The 27896-nt window shown below is 43.9% G+C and overlaps 6 protein-coding genes and 1 long non-coding RNA gene across 7 annotated transcripts in view; 1 reads left to right on the top strand and 6 right to left on the bottom strand.

The window, feature by feature from the left end:
* LOC132264771 (uncharacterized) overlaps nucleotides 1-11325 on the bottom strand; it is a 43150-nt gene extending 31825 nt beyond the window's left edge. The window contains exon 1 of the long non-coding RNA XR_009468547.1: nucleotides 10858-11325. This is a non-coding gene — a long non-coding RNA (uncharacterized LOC132264771). The remainder of the gene's footprint in view (nucleotides 1-10857) is intronic.
* Nucleotides 11326-11704: 379 nt separating this feature from the next.
* LOC132263627 (nuclear RNA export factor 2) lies at nucleotides 11705-18049 on the bottom strand. The gene is made up of 3 exons (XM_059763470.1): nucleotides 17307-18049; nucleotides 15427-17210; nucleotides 11705-11881 (listed from the first exon to the last, which is right to left on the bottom strand). Exons 1-3 carry the CDS (start codon nucleotides 17952-17954, stop codon nucleotides 11758-11760), a joined length of 2556 nt encoding a protein of 851 aa, XP_059619453.1. The 5' UTR covers nucleotides 17955-18049; the 3' UTR covers nucleotides 11705-11757.
* A 59-nt stretch (nucleotides 18050-18108) lies between these two features.
* LOC132263688 (ubiquitin-associated protein 1) lies at nucleotides 18109-19804 on the top strand. The gene is made up of 3 exons (XM_059763594.1): nucleotides 18109-19389; nucleotides 19449-19600; nucleotides 19664-19804. Exons 1-3 carry the CDS (start codon nucleotides 18342-18344, stop codon nucleotides 19787-19789), a joined length of 1326 nt encoding a protein of 441 aa, XP_059619577.1. The 5' UTR covers nucleotides 18109-18341; the 3' UTR covers nucleotides 19790-19804.
* A 374-nt stretch (nucleotides 19805-20178) lies between these two features.
* On the bottom strand, nucleotides 20179-21442 carry LOC132263746 (ubiquitin-like protein 7). Its single transcript, XM_059763691.1, has 2 exons — nucleotides 21252-21442; nucleotides 20179-21190 (listed from the first exon to the last, which is right to left on the bottom strand). The coding sequence occupies exons 1-2, from the start codon at nucleotides 21400-21402 to the stop codon at nucleotides 20265-20267; spliced, it is 1077 nt and encodes a 358-aa protein (XP_059619674.1). The 5' UTR covers nucleotides 21403-21442; the 3' UTR covers nucleotides 20179-20264.
* Nucleotides 21443-21553: 111 nt separating this feature from the next.
* LOC132263651 (ATPase family AAA domain-containing protein 3A homolog) lies at nucleotides 21554-23713 on the bottom strand. The gene is made up of 2 exons (XM_059763544.1): nucleotides 23412-23713; nucleotides 21554-23334 (listed from the first exon to the last, which is right to left on the bottom strand). The coding sequence occupies exons 1-2, from the start codon at nucleotides 23608-23610 to the stop codon at nucleotides 21764-21766; spliced, it is 1770 nt and encodes a 589-aa protein (XP_059619527.1). The 5' UTR covers nucleotides 23611-23713; the 3' UTR covers nucleotides 21554-21763.
* Nucleotides 23714-23947: 234 nt separating this feature from the next.
* Nucleotides 23948-25519, bottom strand: LOC132264837 (pre-mRNA-splicing factor 38B-like). Its single transcript, XM_059765165.1, has 3 exons — nucleotides 25331-25519; nucleotides 24578-24815; nucleotides 23948-24520 (listed from the first exon to the last, which is right to left on the bottom strand). The coding sequence occupies exons 1-3, from the start codon at nucleotides 25354-25356 to the stop codon at nucleotides 23948-23950; spliced, it is 837 nt and encodes a 278-aa protein (XP_059621148.1). The 5' UTR covers nucleotides 25357-25519.
* A 198-nt stretch (nucleotides 25520-25717) lies between these two features.
* On the bottom strand, nucleotides 25718-27806 carry LOC132263767 (female-specific protein transformer). The gene is made up of 4 exons (XM_059763726.1): nucleotides 27576-27806; nucleotides 27353-27504; nucleotides 26747-26805; nucleotides 25718-26685 (listed from the first exon to the last, which is right to left on the bottom strand). The coding sequence occupies exons 2-4, from the start codon at nucleotides 27501-27503 to the stop codon at nucleotides 26083-26085; spliced, it is 813 nt and encodes a 270-aa protein (XP_059619709.1). The 5' UTR covers nucleotide 27504; nucleotides 27576-27806; the 3' UTR covers nucleotides 25718-26082.
* Nucleotides 27807-27896: the final 90 nt, after the last annotated feature.

Below are 27896 nucleotides of genomic sequence, written 5' to 3'. Positions count from 1 at the left end.
AGCATTGCGCACACACACAAACTTTCCCAATAATCAAAATCATTGCATAGTAATTGTTATTTCCGAGCGAACGGACAGAAAAGCATTTGCTTCTCAAACAACACCATGAATACGTTTCTAATGAGAATTTGCAGAGTCACAAGAGTCTTGGCAACATCCACCCGCATCCTTCCAGATATTCCCACACCACGCATCTCCTCGATATTCCCAGGAGTGTTTGCACGTCGCACAGTAGATGCGAAGAGCTCGCCAAGAGACCGACAGTGGGAGCCATTTGAGCTGGCAAATGGTGAACTCTCCTCTGGGTGTGTGAATCAAACATTAAAATGTGATGAGCGCACTGACGAAATATTTGAAATGAAGTGCAAATGAAAATTGAACCCTGTATCCCCGATGGAGGGTGGAAAGTCATTCGGGGCGTGGGTGGGCAGGGGGAATTGAAGGGGGTGCACGGCCCAGAGACGCCCCATCGTTGACTGTGCGGCCGGGAAAAATACCCACGCCGAGAGTATTGAAGATGGCTGGCCGATTCCTATCAAATATTGATGAGGGGTTGGAAAAAATTAAGATTATACGAGATGGGATCGAGTCTAGTGCGGTGAATTTCGGGCCCGCAGCAAAGGATGGGAGCTTTGCTGAATAATTCCAATAAGTTTACCTTTACACTTATGTGGAAATGCTCATTCTTTTGTCATCCCTGCCCTCCTCCGTGCAATTTCACCCTAGCATTTGAGCACCTCTCCTCTGCTTTTCTCTCTCTCTATAAATATTAAATATTTTCCTTTCCTTCATTATTTCGATTGCCAGACACGAAAGAATGGCGATGGTGGGTAAATATGTGTAGCGCACTCGGGGCATTCCTTTAGTAGCAGCGTCTTGGGAACAAAGGAGCTGCCCCATGACGCCCAACGGGGGTGAAGAAGTGGAATTTATGAAATTTATATCATTTCTACACTACAATATTACTCAGTCGGATTATTATCCTAAATAGAATTCCTGACGCACAGAGACAAACAAATTCTTACGCGCCGAAGATGTTTTACTCCATTAACAGCGTTTGCATTTACTTCCATCCTCATCCCTGCACAGAGGCAAACAAAGAGCGCGCGGACGCGGAGATGCATTTGAATTCTCTCAAAAATGGGAATTCAAGGGAAGTTCGTGGATACTTTATGAGAGATGACGAGGTTAAGACCATCTCTAAACATATCCCCTATTATTTCAGGAAGTCAGGAGGGAAGAAGTAAAACCCACAGCGAAGTTCCACCGTCGAAATTTATCATTCCAACTCTAGACAAGGGAATATACAAAACAATAAAATGCACTCCTTTTCCGTTTTCTTTCCACCCCTGCTGACTATTTCCCTGAACATCACATCCATGATACCGTCTTTATGACTGTCGGGCAGAGAAAAAAAGGCGCACCGGTGGAAAAATCGTGGTGGAATGACGAAAATAGGAATGATAAAAGCCAAAGTACGTTTGGAGCGCACAGAAAAACGACACAATATAAACTTCGATAACCTCTACATATGTTAACACAGCAAATCAATTGGAAAATTGTGTGTTTTGTTTGTGGCACGCACAACCTCATGGCATAAATGGTGGTGGTGAAAAAGAATCCGAGAGAAAGCACGGGGAAAGTCAGACAGATTACATGGAATAATATTGGGAGAGAAAAAAGTCGAATCTATAAACCACAGAGATAAAAGTATGTTTTATTTCAATTCCACGCCACACAGAGGCAACTTGATTCAATTATGCGTCTCCTCCTTTAGACTTCTGATGCACCCTCGCACTGGAGAAATCAATGGAGAAGGTTCGAGAGTCGCGTATGGATGAGATGACGATATATCAGGGCACGAGGAAGTGATACTGAATGTGCAGCATCTCACTGGAGTATAAATTATAATAATTCCGCCTCTATCCCTCTCACAATCTCGCTCAATTAGTTCACAAATCTCGGGTGAAGAGGAAAGGCAAAAAATCACTAATAACCAGCAATAATGATAACATTAGAGAGTGTCAGAAGGAATGGAGGCTGTGCAGAGTGTTGAGGAAAAGGAGTAAAAATAGATTATTTATTTTCTTTTCCATTCATCCCAAACCCAAAACCATCACCCAGACCGGCTCTTTTCAATGCCACGCCGAGATTTCCAGGCAAATCTTGCGTAGGGTAATTATGAGCGTTTCTCTCTCCATTATTTATGGTATAAAACGCCATAAGACCAGAGTCTTTTATCGATAAGTTAACTCATTAAATATAGCCAGAGGGTGGGAGCGAAGGGATTCGTCAACACCAGACAGCCGCTCAAGAATTTATAAATATCCAGCGTGAAAAGTAAATTGATGAATAAATAAATAAAGGCACAATTGTCGCCACAGAATCTCCACAAATTTACTCACACAATGCGGCGAGACCATTCAGAGGTTTTCTTGAGAAGTTTTGTAGCGAGACTGCCACAGAAATGCCATTGAGATGGAGAGGATGAAAAGACTCGTTGAGACCATTGAGATGAGAAATTAAGTGATATTTGAAATGTGCTCAAGTAAATTTTCCAGGTTGAGAACACACACTTGAGACAGTGACCGAGAGCAATGTCTTAATTTCACTTCTTTGTTCGCGAGCGCAGCTGCAGTGGAGCAAAGTTTCGCTTATTTAATTGATTTGCTTGAGTTTCAAATGTTTCAAACTCCCAAGCAGAGCCTCTTCACGTGAAACTTGCGCCTCAGGCGAAGAGGAGCAAATGCAATGGGTTCAGTAGCCATTTGATGAGGAATAAACAGTTTAACCCGAGAGAGTCTTTCGCTGTTTATTACAATCAAAAGAAAATTGCATGAATGTCGCGATGCTGAGCTCTACCCACATAATCATATTTATCATCACATCCACCAGCATTTTGCTCCATCATTTGCGGAGACAGCGCTTAGAGGGGGGAAAGACGCAAATGGGAGATGCAGATGCTGAGAAGTACTGAGCAAGTACAATTGATATGATTTACTTCCCATCAACACACAGCATGTCAGCAACCAACAGTGCACAGCAACTTCAGAGCCTCATCAATCATACCGAGATTTTAAATGGAATTGAAAGCAAAACAGCATTCCTCATCCTACACCCATTTCTCGATGACTTCCCATCCCTTTCACACCCTCACAGGGAATCTCGATCAATTCCACTCTTTCAACTGGTTGAAGGCAACCACCCAAAAACTCCTAGCTTCACCACATTGGACTGAGTGGTAAATCTCAATTGTGGGCCTCAGAGCTCAGATGCCTCGCATTAATTCTACAATTATCTTCTACTTGGCAGGAAATTCAATTTACCCAAAAGACATTTTATTGCTGCCACTGAAAACAATTCTCAACTTCCAGCAATTTGTGCGTCTTTTAATTTAACAGATTGCTCAGAGCATTACCCCGGGGTGGTTAAGTGGGATAACGCCATCAAAATACCACTGCAGAAACGTATTGACGGAAATCACATTGACAGCACAACTCCAGCTCATCTTCTGTGCCATGCAAATTCAACCAAAACTCATTGCACTGCTATAATTTATAAATTGACACAAATCATTTGGAAATTTCTGTTAAAATTACCGTTGATCAATTTGCAATTAATCCAAAATAGAGATATGCTAATGAAATCACAATTCTTTACAGAGATGTCCAATAAATTTTAAACGACCAAATTGACAGTAAAATCGCGGATGAAATGAGAAGTTCATAATTAACGATTCTAAGTTGAAATACCGTCAGAGAATGGTTCGAGAGTTGAGTGGTGAAATTCATTATATCTCTATATGCTCTTAATTGCCACACCCATCCATTGCTGACAAGGTGAAAAGTTGCCCAATAAAAAGTTACCTGTTTTCCACAACACCCGCAACCCACATCCAAGCCCACATTTCATTACAAACACAGGAAACAGTAAAACTTTCAGCTCGGAAGAAAAAAGCGCTTCCATCAGCGAAATACCAAAAAATTCGAAGCGGAATTAGAGGAATGCGAGACTTTAAACCATAAATCCGTGTTTTCCCTTTAAGTCAGTAAATTTTGCTATTAGTTTTCAACACTGGCCACAGTTAAATATCAATTTTGAAAATTTCATTTGACATGGGGAATATTTTAAAAGTTGAAATTAAACGTAAATTGAATAAAACATGATGCAATATAAATGAGCTTTTCACTAAATATGTCCACATTTAATTATTCACTGGCAGTTTTATGTGCTTTTTGAACAAATATCAGTTAATTAAAATAAAGAACCTCAAAATGAATATAATTGGCATCACATCGCGTGAAATATATGATGAATTTTACATAATCCTTGTTCAAAAGTAGATGAATACAAATTTTCTCATTATTTCCTGTCTTTCACTTGAAATTCATTGTACTTCGTTCACACTCTCAAGATTTTTCCTTGATTTAAGCACTGCCTCAACACTCGAGGAAATTCAAGAGTGCAAAAATTGATTTTTATAACTTTTTTTTTTCACAGAAAATAATTAATTCCTGGACATGAGAAAAATTGGTTTTTCCTCGTGCATTTGACATTTTTTCTGTAACATAATCAAGGATTGTCACTACAGCTTTCTGTGGATTAAAAGCAGACTATTCAAATTGAGTTCAATTGAAAATAATGTTTTTACCTCACAATCACGTTATTAAAATATTCAGTAGTCATTTGCCAATTGATAAGACTGATTGCGGGTTGTTTGAATTAAATGCTGTGAATAATAATATGCATGGGGAGAATTATGGATATTTTCATACATAATCACTGTAGTTTTTTTTCAAATTAAGCTCCCGCACCGCAAACACACCCCCGATCTAGTGGTAATTCAGTGAATGTATGTGATTTATTGCCGCGATCCCCAATGGGAAGTGAATGATTGAAAAATACCAATGTTGTCAGTGATTGTGATAATTGAAATCACTAATTTTCAAATAATTCTCTATTCACTGCATTAATAACAAATTGACATTTCCATGCATGAATTTCCCCCACTCGCAGTTCAGTAATGAGTTTGAAAAACCACAATTACTCATCAGTGACACGTATTATGTTATGTTTTATATGCATTTCCGAAGTGGCAAACAATTTAGGTGGGTAATTTCGGTCGCCCCGGGCGCGGTTTTCCTCCACCCAACCTATACATATGCCTGATTTTTCACTCTCATTGTTTTCCCTTCCCTCCGCCCCATATTTGCCGTTAAATTACAACCTGACTATTTATTTAGTGGTATTTCTGCTCTCACTCGTGTGGTATTCTCGTGATGTTATTTATTATTCTAATTGGACTTATTACGACAAACACAATCATATATACAGTTTCGGTGATTTCGGCCCCTAAAATCGTTCTACGCGACCAGTATGGTCAGTGGCGGAGGGAAAAAATATGAATTGATTGGATTACATTAGAGGTCCCTGACTCGCAACGGGGGTTGGTGCTCATCAGGGACTCCCGAGCCACCCCTTGTCTGTGGCTGATGAAATTGTTGATGTGGGGAAATCAATCAGTGTCAATGTGTGGTTCACATAATGAACAAAATTGCTTATCTAATGCATAATGTTGCTGGATAATATAATTCACAATGAGAGAGCCAGCAAGTGACTTTCACGTGATAACAAAATTTAGTGGTTTCATCAGTTTTCTATCAGCAAAGTACCATTTTCCAATACACGTCTCTCACAATTTAACCTATTTTTGAGACAGCTCAGAAAAAAAAGACTGAAGGCGAAATGACTAATTCAGCAGTTCATCAAATGATGAGGGTTGAAAGGCAACAAATAGAATGTATAAAAGATAGGATGTTTTTTTTTAAAGAAACACATTAACCAATGAGAAAAAGTTGAATTACGCGTAAAAAACATCGTGAAATAAAGCAGAAATTCACGTTAATTTAAGGATTTCAAGAGTAATAAACCTCTTATTACAATGCCAATGTGTGAGCGTAAATTCCGTGGCAAAGAAGAAAGGTTTCCAAATGAAAGAAGACTAAAGACACATTCAATTCAATATAATAATATCCTCCAGCTCTACTTAAAGCATGAACATTTTTCCAAAGAGCCTTTCTATTAAGAGATCCTTCGAGGAAAATCTGATGGACAAAAGTATTAGTCACCAGTGACAACGCGGAGCCGAATAGCGTGCTTGGGAATGATGAGAGGAAGCAAACTATCCCTCATGATCCGAAAAAACCAAAGAGGATAAAGTGTGGATGGACTAAAATGGAAAACAAGTGGAAAACGCTTGAGAATCACTATTTCAAAAGCGCGCCAGCACAATATTTTCATCCTCGAGGGGATTTTATTTAAGGGACAAAGCTGTTCAATGAGCTTTCAACTTTAAATAAAATTTCACTCTTATGAAGTGTCAAATTGTATAACAAACACTTTTCTTTGGGTCTCCTCGTCCTTGTGAGGGCGAAGAAAAGGAGTGCGGTTCCGGCACAAGGGAAAAAGGGTCAAAGCTTCGAATTCCCACATCAATAAGGAGCTTCATGTAGTTTTCTTGTCTTGTCCATTTTGTCCCTTTTTTCCCACCAGCGTCATCATCATCATCATCCACCCGAACGAGCGGGTCCACCGGTCAAAAAGGACACTTTTCTCCCTTCAATTCAACTCCCCGACGAGGATAGACTTTTCGCCTCGTATTTTGGTTATTAAAAGCAAAGTTTTCCATCTGTGCCACCTCCCATTCCACCTGCCCCAATTCCCATTGAGACGCACAGAGTCGATGTGGAATTCCGGCCAGGAGACAAGGAGGATGACGTGAAAATCGAGCATGAGGGAAAAAGTTTTCTTCATTCCTTCTCCATTTGACCTGTTTTGCGGGGGGGGGGGGGAAACGGTGAAGTATCTTCGGCCGGGGAAGTGTGAGGAAAATTCCCATCGTGGCAACTAATAGAAAATAATCTGCTATGGTGGGAAATAAAATGTAAAAGTCAGCATTTAAACGATTCCAATTTGCAAGGAAACATCTTTCCAGGAATTTAATGTGCAAAAATAATTAATCCCTCGAAATTTCTGCAAAGAACAGCGCAAAGGTGACTTTTCACAGCGATGAGGGGATTTAGAGAGGAACAGCATAAAGTTGTGTCAAAAACTAATTGGTTTGCTAAGAGAGTAATGCAAAAATTAGAATTAATATCAATACATTCTGCACCAAAACACCTCACGCAGTTTCTCCCTTATTGTGCGCACAACGCATTCCGTCACAGCTATAACAACGGGTGGTTCGACAAACCATACATTGAGACATTCACTCCGGGTGACATTTATCACATCCCTGTTTATCCTTCAGCGCTGATCACTGGGGCGAAAGGAGATGGTAAAAGCGGAATGAAGACCCGGGAATACACATGACAATTTTTACCATTTCTTCTACCTCCATTCACATCTTCCTCCATCATCCCTGTAGCCAGTCGGAGTTTGAGCATATTAAAAATGAAAATGGGGTTTGTGTGAGAAAAATACCAATTTTCTCGTGGTAACGGCAAAGACACAGGATTACCGTGCCCGATGGGGAAGAAATTTCAAATCCCTTTTCTAAAAAGATTCCCTCTCGCTCCATGCCTCTGTGATTTTCCCTCTTTGTCCTTTAGCCTCGGATCTCACCTTTTTTATTACTCCAAACTTTACATTTAGAGACTGCAGAGGCATATTTTCCCCACACGCAAGAGAAGAGAATGGGTGAGTGTAAATCAGGTGGAAAAAGAGACATTTTCGCCGAGGAAAAGCATCGAGAGCCATGATTTTTGGGGCTCTTTTTTCCAGCAAGAGGTGCTAATTAACTTATCACTGGGTGGTTCGTAAAATGAGTTTAGTGTCTAATGAGTAGGATTTCATGGACATCCCCTTTTCACTGTGCGATTGTAAAGAAAATACAAATAGCTGTGCCACCATCGGGAGGGTTGGGCTTGAGATCTGGACCATACGGCTGGCCAATTTTTGGGATAAATGAGTTGTTGATTAATGATGTCTTCATCATCATTTTAATAAATGATGCGTCATTATTTTCAAGCAGCTGCGTCCTGATTGACGATTTTTCTCACGCGGTCATCCCCTGTTTTTTTTGTTCTTTTCTCTTCCCTTGCCAATATCCGAGGCACACAAACACCCAATCATGAACCCTGCCACCACCCTCTTGGCCGCAGGAGATGGAGAAATCATCAGGGACTGTGTAAACTTAAACTTCCTGATTGGGGTCCATATTCCATGGGAAATATGTCAGAAAAAGCAACATTTGATTGACCATTTAAGCAAGGGTTTTCTCTTGATCACTTTCTCACATCCATCCCCTTGTGTCCCCAGACCACCCCCGCGCCCGAGTGTGATTTGTGTTGAGAGGTACATTTTGCTCCCTTTCGTCGTCCCACTATTATCCACACAACATCCATCAAGAGGCTCAAGAGGGCAAAAACAGCTAATGACGGAATCAGTGTTCGGATTTGTTTGGCACTCAAATTAAATTGTTTGACGATCCGCTCGTTTGGCCCCCCGAACGCTTATTATCCGTGGTGGACAGGGCGGGAAGGGTGAAAGTGGCAGAAAGCAAGAGAGTTCTCAGGAAAGTTACGCCGCCCCCCTTGAAAAGGGATGGCAATCGTCACTCCTCCATCCACTTGATGAAGTGATGAATTCCCCTTGTATCCTCTCAAGAATAAGGGTTGGGCATTTTGCAGTGGAAACTACATAAAACATTCCCCAAACACAAGTTACAGCGATGCTGCTCTACTCACATACACCTTCGAAGCGCACAGTATCAAACCGCAACCACAGGGACAGCATTATAGCCATTAGGCAAAGAAATTAAAGTCCCATTTTATTTCCCAGGCAAAAAAAAGCAAACTCTAGCCAAGTTACCAGCAACTCTAGCGATCGATAAGGCCTCGCAATTCATTAGTTGCGTGAAATTTTCGAGACTTGTGAATGTAGCACGACATGAGAGCCACCCTCAAACCCCTTTCGCATTGTCCAAACAGAGCCGGGAGTGAGTCAACATGGCGATTTGATGGGTCAGAGACTCTTTTGATGGCCATTCCGCCCGATGAGGTGTGTTTCATTGCGTTTTATTGCGTCTCCCATTGCCCAGTCGTGTCCTAGGGGGATGGAAAAAGGTCAGAACCCACACACGAAGGGTGGCCCATTTAGCTCAATTTCACACGAATCAAACAATCAAGTAATTATAACTATTGACGAGATTTTCCACTGTCACTCTTCAGCAATCACAAGACGCCCGAGAGACCAGATTGGAAGATTGTCAATCATTGTCCACAGCGCGACGCCAATAAAACGCTCTCGCATTCCTCAGGCCCATGAGGCACATAAAAGCAAGTCAAGTATGAAATTAATTTATCAACATATAAATAATAATGCGTCACCCGCGATGAAAATCCAGAAAATCTCCTACATAAGCAAGCTTTTTCGCTCCTCACCGTTTCGCGCCATAAACAACGGAATTGGGTCTTTGTTGCTTCCTTCTTCCTCGATCGTATAATGCACAATGGTCGGCCTGTCTTTGGCACAGGGGCTAAGAACAGTCCAAGCTGGAGTTTTGATCTCCAGTTTGTAGTATATGAGACAGATATGTTCCATCAAATGAAACGTAAGTTAAAAGTTCTTTTCTGCGTAATTTTCAAAATTATTTCTCTATCTTCAGTATGATAATTGTATAAAAACGTTAATATTCTAACAAAAAGGCAAATTTTTAGCTTTAATTGATCTTCTTGTGCAGTTTTCATCAAATTCCAAGTTATTTTATTGCATGAAACTAAAATTCAGACATTTGAGGAGAAAAAAAAGTGTTATTCATAAATGGTCAAGACATTCAATACCTCTGAATATAAATCGAGAAAGTTTCAATCCAACTAGAATCAGTTGCTTTACAAGAAACTATATCAAAGTTTCGAATTTTTCTAAAAGAAAAAATCCGAATGAAACATTCCTTACCTGAATTTCAATAAACATTACATACGATTTGGCAAAAGCCACCCCCGACTGACAACCTCCACAAATCGCAACTGTGCTGGCGCCCCTCGACGCCGCTGATTCATAACCGAGAAAACGGAGTCTCGGGGGACTTCCTACCCATTGTGTGTAGTTTCTCCCTTTATGATTTTTTATCCACACTTTCACGGCGCACCGGCGGCAATCTGACCGCGTAATGTTGAGTCATTAGAAGCCAATTAAATTGTGAGAATGCCACCAGATTGCGATGGAGCCTTGAGTGGCAGAAAAAATGGATGATGGAAATAAATTGAAAAATTTCCACCCCTCGTCACAATGGAAGACAAATATTGGTGGAGTTGTGAATGGAGAGACTATGCGTGGGCGGACGCTCTCCTTCCGGGAATTGCGAGGTGTGAGAAAGTGTGGGAAAAAGCTCCGGAATCAATTCATACACACACTCACACGCCGGCGAATTTCTCTCGCCCAGAGCGTGGCACAAGTGCGTCATGGGGTGGGAGAGATGCATTGAGAGAAAAATTTTGATACACACACACCCGCCCGATGGGTGGACGGGCGCTGAGAGACGCACAATGAGATTCTCCAAACAATAGAGTAAACGATAACAATAACATCCCCTTCTGTTACACCCACATTGTTGTATTATTACCAATAAATAGTGGCCCGAATCAGAAAATCAATTCAATTTATATTATTTATCGCTCATAAATCATTAGCAGGGGTGGTCAATTGCGGAAAAATGCTTGTGCAGCAGAGTCAAAGAGTGGCAATTCGCCCCCACCCAAGCCCACAATGTAAAGTCAACAATTGCCGGCAATTAGCGCAAATGGCAGGAGTGCCGATTAAATGTAGCGTTAGCATTGATCCCAGCAATTGTCTCACCTGCGAAAGAGCTTCTGGCTGTCCTCAAGTGTTGCCAATTACCCGGGAAAAGGTGTACGAATCCCACACTTGCCTTTTCTCAGCAATTAATTCAACTCACACACACACTGCGGTCCACCTCTTGCTCGAGATGAGTTCTTCAGCGAAGAGGGTGATTTTTCACTGTGCTTCAATGCCCCAGAAATAGAAATTTCCACCCAAGACGCTGTACTGTCTTACGGTGAATTGTGACCGTCAATTGATATTAATTGGGTGCTATTTTTTAAAAAACACTCGCTGACGATGGGCTCAAGTGTTCTGAACGTCCACCATCAATATAAATATCCTCACTGTTAAATTATATCCACTCACTAATTCACACACTTTCACTCTGCCAGGAAATCCAGCGCGTTCCGGGACGCGAACTTTACGTAAAGTGCCTCGAGAGGAGTCGGGAGCGGAGCAACTTGCCTAGTCTGCGCCTCAGAGACAACTGACACGGCTTCCAAATGGTGCATAAAATTGTTGATTCGCCGGAGTCGAGTGGTGCTCCGCCACATATGGCTCTTCCATCCACTATATACAAGGAAACTGTCGGCTCTCTCGCGCGCTCTCTCCCCGTTCGCTCTCGCTCTCTCGTGCGAGTGTGTTTATGAATTGCCGCCGGAGCAAATAAAACTGTTGAGACTCCTGTCAAGGATTCAAACGTGGTTACAAAAGATCACTCGCCATCCCTCAAGACACCCTAACTGCTCTCTCTTTCTCTCTCACTCTTTCTCGCCCTTCCGCTCTCGCGGCTCTCTCGAAGGGGAAAAGTCTGCGCAAGGCGGGCCATTCAACAAGTATCCTCAGAAGTATCCCGAAGAGAGAAACAGGGGAAACACAGTCTTCCACTTCAAAATCCCTTTTAATCCCCTCCACTCAGTGCGATGCATTCTTCGCGGGGTTGGCAATGAAGCCCTTGGCGGGAATCTTGTTCTCCTCATAGAGACTCACAAACACCTCCAGAGCCAGCTTGAAGTCCCAATTCACCCTTGTCAGACACCTGAAACGACCACAACAATCCACTATTAATCTCCACTGAGATTTGGCACAGCAATCTTAATTAATAATGCATATTATTATGGCATACAATAAGCATTGTTACTATTTATGTGTATATTGACACTTCTCGAGATAGTGCGCAAGATAAAGGAAAGCCACTGACCATTGAATTGAAAATTATCAAACAAAGATATCAATTGCTAAAGTAGATTAATCCCGGGAAGTACGTTATATCAAATTTTTGACTTTATTCATTCATTTGATGGGACAAAAATCCAAATGTACATACAATAATCCTTTAGCACTTGTTGGCAGAGGGAAATAATTATTTTTATTATTGATGGAATTATAAGTCCCATTGGAAAGCTTTTCAGTATAGTATAAATATCGTCTATTTTCAACCACTGCGCATCAGTAATATTCCGAATTTTACCTAAGTGATTACCTGCCGCGTAAATACATCTTAAAACCCGCAATTATGGGCCTAAAAGAACTTATTATAATTCTGTCTATCCTTCCGATAGTTTTGTGTGATCTGACATTTGAGACTTACGAGGGATTACTGCACTACCAATCAGATAAAATTGTATTCGTTGGCAAGGAAATGGTAAGATGCCTAATAGATAATTTACAAAATATGTACTGCTGAGTCTAATAACCATTTTTTAGCTTTCTTGGTATCAAGCAGATAAAGAATGCAAGAAGCATCAAATGAGTCTGATTACAATTAGGTCACAAGAGGAAAATAACTTCCTTGTCAATCTTATGAAAGGACGCTGGATAGGAGATTCTAACAGTGCTGGGGAGACAGGACCGTGGATTGGTGCATATGATTATCACGAAGAAGACGGACAATATCTTTGGGTAGAGACTGGAGAGCCCGTCAAATACACTAACTGGGCTCCAGACCAGCCCGACAACTATAATGGTGTTGAGCATTGTGCTCATTTTTGGAAACGTTGGATGTGGAATGATCATCCGTGCACTAATAAACAGTTCTTTATATGTCAGCGAAAATTGAACTAACTTTCAAATTAAGAAAAACATTTCCCCTTAGAGCTGTATAGGTACAATATGAAGAATAAAAATAGCATGACTTTCAAAATATCTATAAGAGTTTCAAACTAAGATTTTCACATTTCCCTGATAATGTACATTTTAATGAAATGCAAAAAGCTCTCTTAATACTTATATAAAGTCGCACTTCTCGAGATATGGCAAGATAAAAGAAATATCTGAAAATAGCCATTACGTTATCGAATGCAAATACAGGGAATCTATTCAGATAATCAAAAAAAAACAACAATTTATCGAATTATTGACTCACATAAATCATTTACTGCGATTAAAATTCCCATTAGAGAGCTTAAAATGTACCAAATCCACTTCTAAACTCCGCCCTACACAATTATATAAAAAAAATTGACTAATCTTCCCCAAGAAGCTTATCAATATAGTATAAATACCTATTTTTTCAACGAGTGCGCATCAGTAATATTCGAAATTTTACGGAACCAAATACTTGTCGTGTTAAGAGTTTTAAAGATCCGCAATCATGAACCTGAAGGGACTTATAATTTTGTCTATCCTACCGATAGTTTTGTGTGATATGACATTTGAATCTAACGATGGATTACTACACTATGGATCAGATAAAGTCATATTTGTTGGCAAGGAATTGGTAAGTAGTGTAATAAATATTGTTTAGAAAATATTACTGAATCTAATTACGATTTTAGCTGACTTGGTATCAAGCCGTCAAAGAATGTGGGAAGCATGAAATGAGTCTGATTTCAATTAGATCGCAAGAGGAAAATAACTTCCTTGTCAATCTTATGAAAGGACGCTGGATAGGAGATTCTAACAGTGCTGGGGAGACAGGACCGTGGATTGGTGCATATGATTATCACGAAGCAGACGGACAATATCTTTGGGTCGAGACTGGAGAGCCTGTCAAATACACTAACTGGGCTCCAGGCGAGCCCAACAACCGCAATGGTGTTGAACATTGTGCTCATTTTAGGCAGCTTTGGATGTGGAACGATTCATTGTGCACTAACTCTAAGAAATACTTTATATGTCAACGAAATTTGAAATAGCCCTCACATTAGGAGAAATATTTTCCTCTTAAAAACTGTATACAATATGAAGAATACAAAAATTGAATGACTTTCTAAATGTCTGTAAGTGCTTTTTAAAATCAAGTTTTCCTTAAACCCATAAAAAAAGGCTTCATCACGAGTCCGTAATAATAAATTTTAATATGAAATCATTGCTTATTTAACTTAAATTTTCCTTAAATTATTAAACACAATACATTACTCAGACTAGGTAGTCTTAATAATCTTCTGCACTGTTTTTTCGTACTGAATTCTACTTTTGTACATAAATTATCTGTTTATAAGCAATTATTTTTTCGATAAGTTGCTTATCACATGCATGAGCAAAATGAATTCAATAATCATGAAAACAAAAGTTTACGTTTTTATTTTGATTAGGGGATTTCCAATAAAATGTGATTTTTTTCATATGACCGAAAAATGCTTATCAGCAGCTGAATACAAATACCGTCTATTTTCAGCAACTTAATGTCAGTTATATTCAGAATATTTTTGGGGAAAGTGCTGTTCAAAGAGCTCTGAGAATCCTCAATCATGGGTCTGAAAGAACTACTAATTCTTTCTATCATACCAATCGTTTTGTGTGAATTGAAATTTCAGACAAACGATGGAATTCTATACTATCAATCAGACAAGATTGTCTACATCGGCAAAAACAGGGTAAGAAATTAGATTCTTGTGGATTTGTGTAATATCACATAGTAACCAATATATGGTAATTACAGCTCAATTGGTTTCAAGCTCAAAGAGAGTGCAAAAAGTATGGAATGAGTCTGGCTTCTGTGCGGTCGGAGAAACAGCAAAATTTACTCGTGGATCTCATCAAAGGATCCTGGATAGCAGAACCGGAGAATGTTGGAGTGTTCGGACCGTGGATTGGTGGATACGGTTACGATGATGATAAGAAGTGGCGCTGGATAGAAACTGGTGAGCTCATGCAGTTCACCCATTGGCTGCCGAATGAACCCAATAGTTATTCAGAATCGGAATTCTGTGTTCACATTAAATACTCAAAGTGGAATGATGCAGAATGCAACGGAGAGAAATACTACATTTGCGAGCGCAATCTCATCCAACAGTGTTGAAGAAAAATTACAAGAGAACATTGATAAAAATTATCACCGAGTAAAGCTGAATAAAATGAATAAATGCTAATCACTTCCTAAAGTTATATTGGATTTGTTAAAAAATTGAGTTTTTTTTTTTCAAACAGCGAACGTCCTTAGATATCCCTTTAAAAATATAATTACTCTTTATCCATTCCGAAGTCCAGTCAAGCGCATTCATATTGTATAAATGCGAAATACCAACTATTTTCGACGACTTATCACCAGTAATATAGACACAATATTGGAAAGGATATTCTGGACATCATTTTGGCAATGGCATCCCTAACGAACATAAGTTAAATTAAAAAAAAACTCACCTTCTGCTCCATCCTGGCTTTAAATTCGTGCATTCACTGTACATGAGGGTGATTTCCTTCTCTTCCTCCTCTGTGATCTCCTTTGGCTTCTCCTGCACTTCTTGTGGCACTTTGAATGCATTCTGTGTCTGGATTATGGTTGGATTGAAGACGTTCAGCTTCTCATTCACAATAAAGTAGCGCACTCCTCCGCCAAATAATCCGCAATCTTCCTCGATTGGGCGCAAAATGAAGGTTCTCGAGAAGCCCAGCGTGAGCTCCTTGTCCAGCAGACTCTGGATCTGCTCCCTGAACATCCCGTACACCGTGATGACGGCCATCTCACTGGTGTAGATCGGCACCTCCACACCGAAGCTTGCACGATCGTGTTCCGTGGGCGGAAGCTTACAGAACGCGTCATAAATTGCACTCCAGCCAACATACACGAGATGATTCTTCTGCCTGTAATTGGCCACGTTCAGGATATTGCGCGAAAGTGTTGTGTAATGTTGCCACTTTTGCCTCTGCATCGTCATCATCTTGATCTTGGTGAAATCCGTGCCCACAGTGACAATGGCACGCTTCGAGTAGAGATCCTTGAGATTCCCACGATGCAACGAGTCATACACACTAAAGTACTGAGTCACAAACTGCGTGACGAAGCTGTAGCAGTCCAGATTGCACACCCAATTTCTGTAGCCGTTCGTCACATCGTCATTCGCCACATCCACGCCGTCGAGCGTCTTCAGGCCAGAGAAAACACCTCGCACGGCGCTGATGTACTGCAAGGAGCTCGTGTACTTCTTGCACAGTGGATTACCATTCAGTTTCAGATTCGTAATGTTCGCACTGTTGATTATAAAGATATCCTCCAGATTGGCAATTTTGTTATTGCTGAGATCCAGCGTCTGGGCGGAGAGCAGCAGCAGCACGTCCTTTATAGATGTGATCTCATTGTCATTCAACAAGATCGTGTTGACACGGGCCGATAAGCGACCCATGCGGCACGCAAAGAGCGTCGTGATGGCCTGCGGATTGCGCAGTTCGTACACAAAATCGTGCTTATCCATCGCAACGGCATAATTGCTGAGATCCAGCGTCATCTTGGCGTCATCCACTCGCTCCTGGAGCGATTTCTCAATCGCCACCTCATACCTAATCACGTCCAGCTTCTTTGTAGCAATGACATTGAGCCGAAACTCCACTTGGAGCGTCACATTCGCCTCTGGAATGGTGAGCGTCATGTTGTTCTGGTATATCTCGTGCATTACGTTGAAAGAGTCGAGCAGATAGAAAGTGTCTGCGCGATCGCCATAGATGTAGTGATATGGGAAGCAATTGCTCTTCACGTTCAGCGCATATAATCCGTTCATGATGTCCCGACGCGAGTAGCAGCCATTGTGAATAATCATCACGAAGTGCCACAAATTGTTGTTGAACTGCATAAAGTTGAGATTGATCCCGGCTTTGCAGTGAACACCAGACGTGGGAAAGTGGAATGTGGGATCGGCCAACTGAACGCACAAGGAATTGTCTGGTGCCGGAACTTTGTTGGAAGACGACGAAGAAGACTGAATTATGGTGTCACTTCGCTTCTCATTGATGGGCATCCGACCCAAGGCATTAATACTAGCCTGGATTCTGTGAGTCTCCGGAATTCCGTGACCTTTCTGAGGTATGAAAATGACAGTGTTATTGCAGCGCTCGACGTTCGGCAGGATATCCTTCACAATCCTTAACTTGTAGTTGCAGCAGAGATTCCTGATTTTCAGCGGTGCCAAAGATTCCAGCGATTCGGCAGGAAACTGAAAAAATGATCGGTAAAAATATCGCAGATTGATATAAATCCAATATAAGGAGGAAATAAGACACGAAAGGAATTTTGCGAATAAAATACTCACAGTATTGTTGGTAATGTCCAAATGCTCGAAGTAAAAATCCTGCAGTATCTGAAGAGGCTTCAAATCCTGCAAGTTGTTCCTGTACAAGCGCATCTCGATGGTGTATGAGAGAGGAATTGAGGAATCCTTGATGAATTTGCACACCTTCTCGAAGTTTCCCGGGAAGGAGAGGCGAAACACGATGTTTTTGAGCTTCTTGTCCTGATCCAAGGCTGATAAATTATACGCGACCTTCTTGCTCATTTCCGTACATCGACTCTTCAGCACTTCCGCCACAATTCTGTCCGGATCTGGATGGCTCATCTCAATCTTCGCCACATTCAAGTAAATCAGGATGTCTCCGGAGCCCCCATTTCCAATAAGCTTCAGCTTGTTGCGCATCAGATCATTTAATGCCCGCACACAATCGCGTATGTAGAATATATACTCGTGCCCAAATTGCCGGAAGTACACAGGGATGAAGGACCCCGTGACGATAGTGGAGAGGGCATCGATTACATCAAACTTCTTCCCCTCGCCGCGCACATCAACTATTATCTTGTGCCAGTAGTTGAACAGGATATCATTCGGATCGAGCTTGAAGGCATCCAAATTGTCCGGCGAGTAGATTTTCTGGAAGGACGTATCCTCCACTATATTTGAGCTCATTCTCACACTCTTACCGTCTGTTTGTTCAGATATTTATCAATTTTCCGGCCAATTTTCCGTGGAAGAAACCCGAGACGCGCGAAGTATAACCTCACTTTTCTCCCGACAAACGTCACTTCGAGTGTCCCAGAGTGTCCCAAAAAGGCCTATGCAGTAAATGTCAGCTGGTTATTGTCAGTGTCTCACCAGAGAACAATTTTTCCACACAGAGAAAATCTGAGAAAAAGGAGTTTTTTGAGTCATAATTGAATTAGAGGGCGAAATCTTCCCTCGCCAAATGTGATAGACATAGTGAGTAAGCGCGTGTAGTTGGAGATAATGCGTTTTCCCTAGTTTTTCCGTGCAATTTCGTGTGTACATAAGCAGAGAGAGAGAAAGAGAAGCAGGATGTCGCAGAGTCCCCCGAACTATATTGACGGGGTTCCCGTGAAGATTTCCGAGAACTACCGGCCCCCGCCCATCATTCACTTGCCACAGCCAACGCGGCATCGCCTAGAGCGACGGGAGCAGCCGACCGTGACGAGGGAGTACGAGTTCACCCTGGAATTGAGTGTTCTGGCCAAGATTGCGGAGTGGCGAACAGCTCGCGACCGGGAGGACACGGTGCGGCGCGAGAGGATGCTGACGCGCGAGCAGGAGCGCCGCAGGATGCTGGAGGAGAGACAGAAGGCTCTGCTGACGCAGGTGTCTTACCCAAGTGCCGAGGACTTGTCCTCGGAGGATGAGCTGCCCGGGGAGACGACCCAGGTGGTCACAGAGAGGCATTCCACGCCCCAGGGCCACTTCAGTCCACCCACGAACTTCGACACAATCCTCATGCCCACAGTGCTGCCGGAGTCCACTTGCCAGGGGACAAAGCGCGCCCCAAAGTCCCCGTACAGCGCCAAGATCAACTACAGTGACTTCGAGAGCGACACTTCCAGTCCCTTCGACAACCTCGAGCTCAAGACAATCAACGATCTGGACATCCTGGCGCAAGTGCTCAAGGGCACAGTCAGTCTTGAGGACACCACCAATGAGAGCACGGAAGCGCCGCAGAATCGCGTGGCGCTGGAAAATGTGCAGAACTCTAACGACAGCTTCGCTCAAACCCTCGCCCAGGTGTCCTACGACATGGACAACATCTCCACGCAAGTGTACGCCACTCCGGCTGTCCAGCAGCCACAGTATCTCAACTACCAGACGGACAACTACGTGTATCCCGCGTATGGGGCGCTCATGAACGGGGGCTACTACTACAGCAGCTACGGGAACCCCAACGCTTTCACAGCCTATCCGCAGCCGCCGCCGCAGCCCGCAGAGAGCGCCCCCGATCGCCTCAAGTCCAAGAGCGTGCCCGACATCGCCCAGGAGCTGAGCAGCGAAGTGCAGAGGCACTCGGAGAAGCGGCGCATCAGGAACAACAGTCAGACTATAGAGAGTCCATGTGAAGACGGTGAGTGCCCTTTGAGACGCTCCTTGGCGGAGGAGTGCTGATGGTTTGCGTGCTTTCAGAGCCGAAGAACACGAGGAAGAGCCACAAGAGTGAAACCTTCACGCAATTATCCAAGTCGTCGCAGAAACTGGCTGCGACTATCAGCACAATGGGATTTCCCCTAGACAGGGTCTCGCGAGTGACTCAGGCGCTGGGGAATGACGACAAGAAGGTGAGCTGTCCAGTGGCCGATAAGGCATCTCTTTGCTAATCGCACGTGTTTCTCCCCCGCCAGATTGTCGATCATCTGATACCACTAAGTGAACTTCTGGATTTGGGATTCGAGGAGGCGAAAATCTCTGAGGCACTCCTAAAGTTTGATAATAACAAGGAACGCGCACTGGATTTCCTTATCTCATAGTGTGAAATCCGGGCTTTTTTCTATACACCCAAAATTATTCAAAGTGCGCATCGCTTATGCTAGTGAACTTTTCGTTCTAATCAAATCATGAGCAGTATTTGTTGTATATTTATTACTCATTTCACACACTTATTATTGTTTCTGTATAATCCAAAAAAAGAAAGAAAGAAGAGAAATTCCTGAATTTCCTTGTGCACTCAAGATTATCTCGCGTGAAAAAGCTGAAAATGCAGCACGATTTGTTAGGATATATATATATTGATGAAAATGAGCGATTTTACTCCTTTCGGGCAACGGGAACTTAAAGCTGAGAGTCTTTTTCTACCAAAAACACTAGTCGTCAGAGGATTATGTGCGGGAAGAGAGGAGCGCAGGGAGGGAGAATGTTGTACATGAGAAAGTCATTCCCAAAATGTGTGGTACTTGACGAGAATATACTGAGCAGCAAGATTAGAATTTCAATTGGCATTTTCTATTACAATTCATCACTGAACACGAGATTGATGGCCGCCTCCACGTCACCGTTGCACACCTGCAGCGCCTGCAGATTCACCCTGTCGTCCAGGAAGCCCATCTCGCGCATCCTCTGCAATTCAGCGGCGAACTGCTGCGCCGGAGGCACTGCCTGGCCCGTGGCTGGAGATTCTGAGGACGCTTGCTGACTCCCAGGCGCGGTGCCGATGCGCGACAGTACGTCATTGAGCATGCTGGTGGAGATGGGCGCAGCTCGAGAACTGGTTGAGGGTCCAGGGGTGGGATTTTGCTCGCCAGACTCGGCGTTCTCGTCCAAATTCCGCTGTGCGATGTTCGAGAGGGAGTTCCGGGATGTGTATTCAGTCGCCAGTGCCAAGGCAGCGCCCAATTGCTGCCGTGTAATGCGTCTTGGGGTGTTCCTGTTCTCGTATGACGTGGCAGGAGAGGGCAGAATGCTGTCTGAACCCGACGAGGAGTCCGACAGCTGATCATCTCCGGCGTAAGCCTCCTGAGGAGTGTCGCTCTTGGCCTTCTCGGCGCCCTTCAGCACTTTCGCGATCATCGGAGCCGCCTCAACGAGAATACTGTAGTTCTCGAGGATCTTCTCGAGATTCTCAGGGTCCTGCATTGAGGACAGAAGGATGGGATCCCGCAGGAAGGCCAGAGCGCCGAGATTGCTGTAGAAGCCTGGAAACTGATCCAACACTTCTTGCAGCACCTCTGGTCGCGAGATGCGCTGGAAGTGGCTGCTGAGGAGTGTCTGGAACTGTGTCACAATCTTCTGTTTCTGCTCCGGCGTAATAGTGGGGCGCTTCGGGGGACTTTTCTGTGGCGCCTTCTGCATTGCATGAATCGTCACACCTGGCTTCACACCTTGACTCTCCAAACTCAATCCATCACAGATTGGTCGTCCGCAGTAGATCAATTCTGCAAGACATTTGCTACAGTTTTATTTCTGCAATTAATTCATTTTAATGGGAAATCTCACCGATATCTTTGGTGGGAATTTTCACCTTCTTGGCCACGGCAATCTTCAGAGAATCACAGTTTAATGATAGAATCACATCATTTACCGCAAATCTCTCATAAGATGCGTAGGTTTCCACGGGGAATCTCAGTCCGACGTACACGGAAACCATTTTCACAGGATTTTCCTTTATTTCACAGTGAAATATGCTTGTTCTTTGTCGGAAAACAACAATGACCCAGCGACTTTTCTCAAATAGGCCTTTACGACAGGCGTAGGTGGCGCCACACTCGAAGTTGTCCCAAAAACAAAATAGGCCTTGATCTACTTTCCCGCGCTTTTTATTACCCGCATTTTTTCCCACTAGCTTTTCCTTATCACTCCGGCATGCACTTTTTGTCTACACTGGGGCAGGTCAGGGACACTCCAGGAGCCACCAGCTGAAGGAAGTTTAATATAAATTTCCCATAGATTCAGCTGCAGATGGCGAATGTTGAGGTTATCGGGAGGAATTTTCCCGTCGCAAACATGGTCTATTGCGGCTGTCCTTTCCCGCCGGTGATGGACTTGTGATCTCCCTTCTCCTGCTCAGACAGCCAAGCCATCTTCTGCCTGTGCTGATGAACAGCCTCTTCGCACTTGTCTAGCACCATCTTCTCTGTCAACACGCCGTCTTCTGAGCAATAGAGTGCCGCCTGCCAGGCAACACCAAGCTTCGAGATCTCTCGTCCGGACATCCCCTCGCAGAGTTTGGCCATTTGGCTGCAAATGGCACCGTAGTCGAACTGCTCCACCTTGAAGCGCCTCTTGCCCACGGCCGCCGGCTCCAGAACGAACTGATCAAAGTAGAGACGCATAAGGCGCTCCCTCTCCTCCAATCCAGGCAGCGTGAACTCCACCATCTCATCCAGGCGATCGTTGATGGCATAGTCAAACTGCTCTGGCGTGTTACTGGCCAGGATCAACATGAACTTGTAGTTTTGCTCACTTGTGCGATACAGGAAAGCGTTTAGGGAAGCTCTCAGGTCCTCTGAGATGCGCTCTGATGATCGCTTCCGCAGAAAGGCATCCGCTTCGTCGACAAACAGCAGCAGACCGCGTCCAGAAGTGTGTGCCCAGTCGAAGACCTTGTGAATCGCCGTCACTCCATCTCTTCCCATGGGCGCCACATCGCCGCCAGTCATTATGGCATAATCCATGCCAGAGTGATTGGCCAACTTTTTCGCGAACATGGTCTTTCCCGTGCCCGGAGGTCCGTGCATCAGGATGTTGCGGTAGAATCCTTTGTTTTGGCGAGTGTTCTTCGTGGCGATGGCAATATCTCTCAGCCTCTCCTCCAGCTTAGGCTCAAGAATCACGCCCTGCAGGGCATCGGCTGGTTTGCTGCGGAAGCGCTTCAGCAGATGTATTGGATGCCGAACGGCCTCCAAAAGCGAGAAGCGAGAAGTCTCTCCCACGAGCGAGGGCTTCCCAATGCGCGCCTCTACGTAGCGCGCAGCCACACCAGTGGCGCCTTTCGCTGAATAAATGCCCAGCGCAAGGAGGGAGAGTCCTCCGGCAGCTGTTGCCACCTTCTGCCAGTCATTCAGCATCGCCTGGGCGCCGGCACCCAGCACAGATCCGGCCGTCTTGATGCCCTCCAGCACTGTGGCGCGATGCTCTTGCGCCTTGAGACGGATCTGCTCGAGATTGATGTCCCTATTCTCCCTGTCTACCTTCGCCTTCGCCCTCAGTTCCGCCTCCAGCAGCTTCAACTTGTTCTTCTCCTTCATCTCAATCTCATGCTCGATCGTGGCGCGGCGCATTGCCTCCTGCTTGGCCACGCTCTCTTCTTGCTTCCGCAGATTCTCATCCTGCACGCGCTGTTGCTGTGCCAGCTGCTCCTCGTACCGCTTCCTCGCCAACTGGTCTTGGTACTGCGCCCGCTGCTGCTGATGCTTCGTCTCCTCCGACAGCAGCTTCCGTCGCTCTTCGTAGTCCACGCGCTTCTGCTCTACCTTGGCAGTCTCAATATGGGCCTCATACTCCTTCGCCTTCACCTGCAGCTCCTGCTGCCGTGTGTTCTCCTGCATCTTGGACAAGTCCAGCGCCGCATGAGCGTGCTCTGCAATGGGATTATGCAACAATGAGGTTATGTTGTGTCTTAAAACTGCCCCGTTTTCCGTCCTAATTCCCACTTACTGGACTTCTCCAGGGTCTTGGCAGCTTCGGCGGCTCTCTCCAGAGCCGAGGAGTCGAATCTGTAGGCCTCCATGGCTTTTCTCTCAGCCCGGCTGAGGCCGAGATCTGGCGCCGGGCCAGCAGCGTTCCCGCCCTGTTCCGGAGGACCTCCATCGCCGGCCGGCGGAGGTTGGCCTCTCGATCCAAAGAACCACGACATTCTGTCGCCTTGCAGGTGAACAACTAGAGAAAAACTTGCGGAAAATTTTTCACGTGTTGCGAAAGCGACTGACAATTGTACACTGCTAGAAAATGGACTACGAACCCCATGCGTACACTGTAATCGCATCTCACACCACGAAAACGTTGAAAAGAAATAAAACGATAAAATACATAAATTTTAGGTCGGAATAAATTTCATTTATTGATTCAATTGAACTCCAGCAAAATCAAGCAACACTTTTAAGACTTTATTTAACTTTATGCGCTTAGCTTGGTGCTTGTTGAGGTGCGAATTTTACAAAATATGCATAATTTATTTTAATAAGTTCGGCAGTTTATGGTTTCTTCGGTGCATTTGCACGGAAGCTTTGCGAGGATGGGAAGGGTGGGAAACAAGGTCGCTGCACTTCAGGCTGCACAGGCTGATCAGAAGACATTCTTGGTCTGGGGAAAAATTCATAGTTATGCGCTCGCACAGTGTTAGATGGGTTTGATGCAAGGGGAAAGGGGGGTCGGCCCTCCTCCCAGCCAGGATCGTAGTACTCATACAAAATGCCATCGCGAACGAAAGGAGGCGGATAAAACGGAATGGGAACTTCGATGGTTTTCGTTCGAACTTCAGTCCGAACAGGAGATCGACTTCTCTCATCTCGTTCCGCACTGCAGCATCTGTCGCAGCATCTGGCCTGCTCCTTAAGCCGCATCCGTTCGCGAACGGGATCCGTGAAGTACGGCACGGGAGACGCAGTCCTTGTTTGTCGCCGCGCAGATCGACGGCTGCGACGTTGTCGACGATCTCGGCTCCGACTTCGCGTCCTTGATCGTTTCCTGCGCGATTCTCTCCTTCTACGTGACGATTTAAAAGATGCCTTCTTCTCTCCATCAGATGCGTCTGTCGCCCAGGAATTCTGAAAAATTCTCAATTAAAATCTGTGTAAATTAAATAAAATCACAGTTCTACTTACTGAAGACGCGGATTTCGATCGCGTCCTGCGGTGCCGTCCCCGACTGTTGTCTCTTCTCTGAGCTTTACTTCCATCTGCTTTCCGGCGCTCCTGATCGGGATGGGTTTCCAAACCGTCGGAAGAACGTTCCCGTGGCTTTGGCCGTTGAGGAGATCGACGAGTCCTGTATTGCTGAGGATAATCCTTGCTCGTCTCACGACTTCGACTCTTTGTTCGTGTGCGCGGAGATTTCTCATGTCTGTTAATATGAATTGAGAAAAAGATGAAAAACTCTGATTACTGAAGATTTCCTCTTTTTTACGCATGTCTCTGAGCTCATTAGCAACATTTTAATCGATAGATCAAACGGTTGATTGAAGAAATCCCAGAAAATGTTGATTGCAGAATTTTTTGTATTATTTGAAGATTCGATTCAATACGAGAAAATAAATTTAAGGTAATAAATGACAAAGGAGGAAAAATATTATACCGAGAATTGTTCACGATTATTGATATAAAAAGATTTGATAATTTTCCTTGAAAATCACTTCACGAAACGCGAAATAATTAATTGTTGATTGAAGACGCCTGCAAAAGGTTGTTGATTGTAGAATTTCAATTCACGTTCAGGATATAAATTATTTATGATAAATATGAGGATAAACATGAATTTCAGAGAAAAATTCATTTTTCCTGTGGAATCTTTAGCAGCAACCCTTAAAGATAAGTGTAAATTCAGCTTTTCCATGAAACAATCAAGAAGCCGTTATTTACCTTTCGTTTTTGGGATTCTTCTCCATTTCTGTCTTCCTGCACTGAAAAACTCGATTCTGCTTTTTATTTAGCGAGTATAGTAAAGTCACTAATAACTACGGAGTGAAATTTGCACAACTTTATGGATCTTTTTGCTGTTTGAAAACAAATTCTGAATTTCTCATGTACGCGCCGCAAGCGTCTGTGCGATAATGAAGATCAAAAAGACGCGCTTCTTGAGGAATTTCCAAGCCTAGCACACCACCAAGCGGTGAACATTTGAGCTAACATCCCAGCTGAACTTCTTCCACCCTTTCTTGCAGATGACAGTCGAGTGAAAATTTCAAAAATTTCCTTTCCTTTAAGAATCTTTTATCATGCAACGCTCATGCAATAATGAACTGATACTTCTGATAAAGATGTATAATTTTATTTCTTTTTATATGGCTTTTGACATATATATTTTGCTCTACCTTAATTTCAGTCGAATCTTTACTTTAAAGCAAACGGTATAAAATAAATCGAAAGAAATAAAAAATTAATTTTTTGGCTAAATGCGTAAAATCTAAAATTTTGATAGACAACCATCGCAATAGTGGTTACTTTTTCGGGTTCTTAAGGAATTTCTTCCCTTGACCAGCAATCTAAAAAAAAATAAAACAGTTAAGATAAAAGTCCTTGGACCATCAACTAATGACTGAATGGTCCGTAGAAAGCATAGCTGTGAGCCTAAAGTAAAGTCCCGCCCTCAGTCCTTACAATTCCTTTAGCATTCAGTGCTGCCTGTGATTTCGCGGGGGAGGGAATCTTTGGAAGGGAGGTGGGGGCATTCCAGGCCTGCTGGAGCGCTGTTGGAACTGATCAAACGGCTCCATCACATAGGGCGAGGGTTGATAGTAGTTGGGCGGTCGCATGGGATGTGGCATCATTGGCCTGGGAGCGTGGCCTGCGGGCCAAGTGGGATCATACCACGGATACATGGAACTCATGGGGCCGTCGGGATAGAACGGCGGATAGACGGGAACGGGGATTTGGATGATTTTCGTGGTTTCTCGAACTGGAGTTCTGCTCCTTCTGCGTCGTCTCTCGCGACTAGAGCTTCTTCTCCGACTCCTGCCCTCATCGCGGTAGCCGTACTTCTGCCTTAGGCGATCCCGCTCACGATTAGGATCCGAGTAATAGGGCACAGACTCACGCGGAGGCGACACGGTCCTTGGCCGTCGCCGTGGAGAAGGTGAGCGTTTTCTGCGCTGCCGATGATCCTCCTGGCTCCTGCTCCGACTCTTTGAGCGTCTCCGATGAGTTTCCTCCCTTTTGCGTGTGGTTCTCAGAGATCTCTTCCTCTCGCCATCAGACTCTTCCGTCTCCGAGGAGCTCTATAGTTATTTATCTTTACCATAAACTTGTAAATGAGTGGCAAAATCAAGTTCTACTCACTGAGGAATCTCTCCTCTTTGAAGCATCTCTACGATGCCGAAAAGATTCTCTGCGATCACCTGTGGGATTTCATTGCACATTTACATACAGACTCTTAGCGAAAAAAGTCCCTGAGATAGCAAAAATTAGAAAAATTTTAGCTGTTTCGTTTACAACGCGAATCTAACCAAAGATTGTTGCTTGAAGAAATCATCAGGAACATGTTGATTGATGAATTTGTTGTTCGAAGAGCAAATTAGTATTTGTCTTGATTGAAGATTGCCTGATTCGCCATTGAAATCCTGCAAATATACAATGAAAAAATTACGGAATTTCTTAACTTACATCAATGCGACTGCACGCGTCTGCATGTTTTTAGCTGCTTCTGCCTCCGCTGGTCAGCATGTTGACTCGTCGGTTTGTCTCCTTGGATCTTCGGATCAGGCATTCTGAGTTGCTTGAAGATTGTTTTCTTAAAGATTCTCTAGACTTGTGAATTTCATCCAAAATCTCAACTATTTCTCAATTGGATTTGGACGATACTCATCAAATCGTTCGCGTGCTTAATCCGCATTACGACTCGTCCGCGTGATTGGTGTTCCTATGTTGCGACTGATAAAAGCATACCCGTCCGTCTGTGTTGCAGGACGTCTCGGGCATCCCGAGAGTTCCGGGCAGTGAAACTGTCCTCCGTTCGCGATGATCCTGGGCGACTTCCATTCTTGATGATGTCATCACGTGTTGATGGATGTCTGCTCGCTTCCCTCTTTGTGGCCATCCTGCCAGATGAATCACGTAATCCTTGTAAAATACAACGTATTTATGGGGAAATTCCACAAGCCATGCTCACCTTTCGCCACTATTTATTTTGCCACTTCTTTGCCTTCCTGCACTGCTGAACTCAATTTCTTCAGCGTCGTAGCACGCTACGTGTACTCACTACCAACTGCACGAGAGGATTGAGATGGGTTTCTGAGTATGTCAGAAGGTAATTACAAATCTCTGTCGCGTCTCGCCTAATTGTTCGGAGAATTCCTTTGATGCACACGCCAGAGCTTCAGCGCCCCCAAGCGGTGAGCATGGAATCCAGCCGACAACCCGGCATACCGAGTCCACACATTACGCATATGAGTACGTGGATACTTTGGGACGATAAAAATTCCGAGAATAA

Source organism: Phlebotomus argentipes, unplaced genomic scaffold (genome assembly GCF_947086385.1).
Source record: "Phlebotomus argentipes unplaced genomic scaffold, Phlebotomus argentipes genome assembly contig_2, whole genome shotgun sequence".
In the NCBI taxonomy this organism is placed as follows: Eukaryota; Metazoa; Arthropoda; class Insecta; order Diptera; family Psychodidae; genus Phlebotomus; species Phlebotomus argentipes.
Note: the sequence above shows the minus strand (reverse complement) of the source record. Positions and strands in the feature narration are given on the sequence as shown.

Bases quoted from the DNA above. Each gene is read 5' to 3' on its own strand.
- LOC132263627 (XM_059763470.1), bottom strand. From the start codon at position 17,954: ATGAGCTCAAATATAGTGGAGGATACGTCCTTCCAGAAAATCTACTCG. The intron at 17,211-17,306 runs GTGAGTATTTTA...TCATTTTTTCAG, and splicing joins TGGACATTACCAACAATACT to TTTCCTGCCGAATCGCTGGA. The intron at 11,882-15,426 runs GTGAGTTTTTTT...TGGTCGTTTCAG, and splicing joins AAGCCAGGATGGAGCAGAAG to GTGTCTGACAAGGGTGAATT.
- LOC132263688 (XM_059763594.1), top strand. From the start codon at position 18,342: ATGTCGCAGAGTCCCCCGAACTATATTGACGGGGTTCCCGTGAAGATT. The intron at 19,390-19,448 runs GTGAGTGCCCTT...GCGTGCTTTCAG, and splicing joins AGAGAGTCCATGTGAAGACG to AGCCGAAGAACACGAGGAAG. The intron at 19,601-19,663 runs GTGAGCTGTCCA...CTCCCCCGCCAG, and splicing joins TGGGGAATGACGACAAGAAG to ATTGTCGATCATCTGATACC.
- LOC132263746 (XM_059763691.1), bottom strand. From the start codon at position 21,402: ATGGTTTCCGTGTACGTCGGACTGAGATTCCCCGTGGAAACCTACGCA. The intron at 21,191-21,251 runs GTGAGATTTCCC...AATGTCTTGCAG, and splicing joins AATTCCCACCAAAGATATCG to AATTGATCTACTGCGGACGA.
- LOC132263651 (XM_059763544.1), bottom strand. From the start codon at position 23,610: ATGTCGTGGTTCTTTGGATCGAGAGGCCAACCTCCGCCGGCCGGCGAT. The intron at 23,335-23,411 runs GTAAGTGGGAAT...ATCCCATTGCAG, and splicing joins CAAGACCCTGGAGAAGTCCA to AGCACGCTCATGCGGCGCTG.
- LOC132264837 (XM_059765165.1), bottom strand. From the start codon at position 25,356: ATGGAGAAGAATCCCAAAAACGAAAG. The intron at 24,816-25,330 runs GTAAATAACGGC...TCATATTAACAG, and splicing joins AAGAATCCCAAAAACGAAAG to ACATGAGAAATCTCCGCGCA. The intron at 24,521-24,577 runs GTAAGTAGAACT...AGAATTTTTCAG, and splicing joins GATCGAAATCCGCGTCTTCA to AATTCCTGGGCGACAGACGC.
- LOC132263767 (XM_059763726.1), bottom strand. From the start codon at position 27,503: ATGGCCACAAAGAGGGAAGCGAGCAGACATCCATCAACACGTGATGAC. The intron at 26,806-27,352 runs GTATGCTTTTAT...GAAATCCCACAG, and splicing joins CCTGCAACACAGACGGACGG to GTGATCGCAGAGAATCTTTT. The intron at 26,686-26,746 runs GTGAGTAGAACT...AAATAACTATAG, and splicing joins CAAAGAGGAGAGATTCCTCA to AGCTCCTCGGAGACGGAAGA.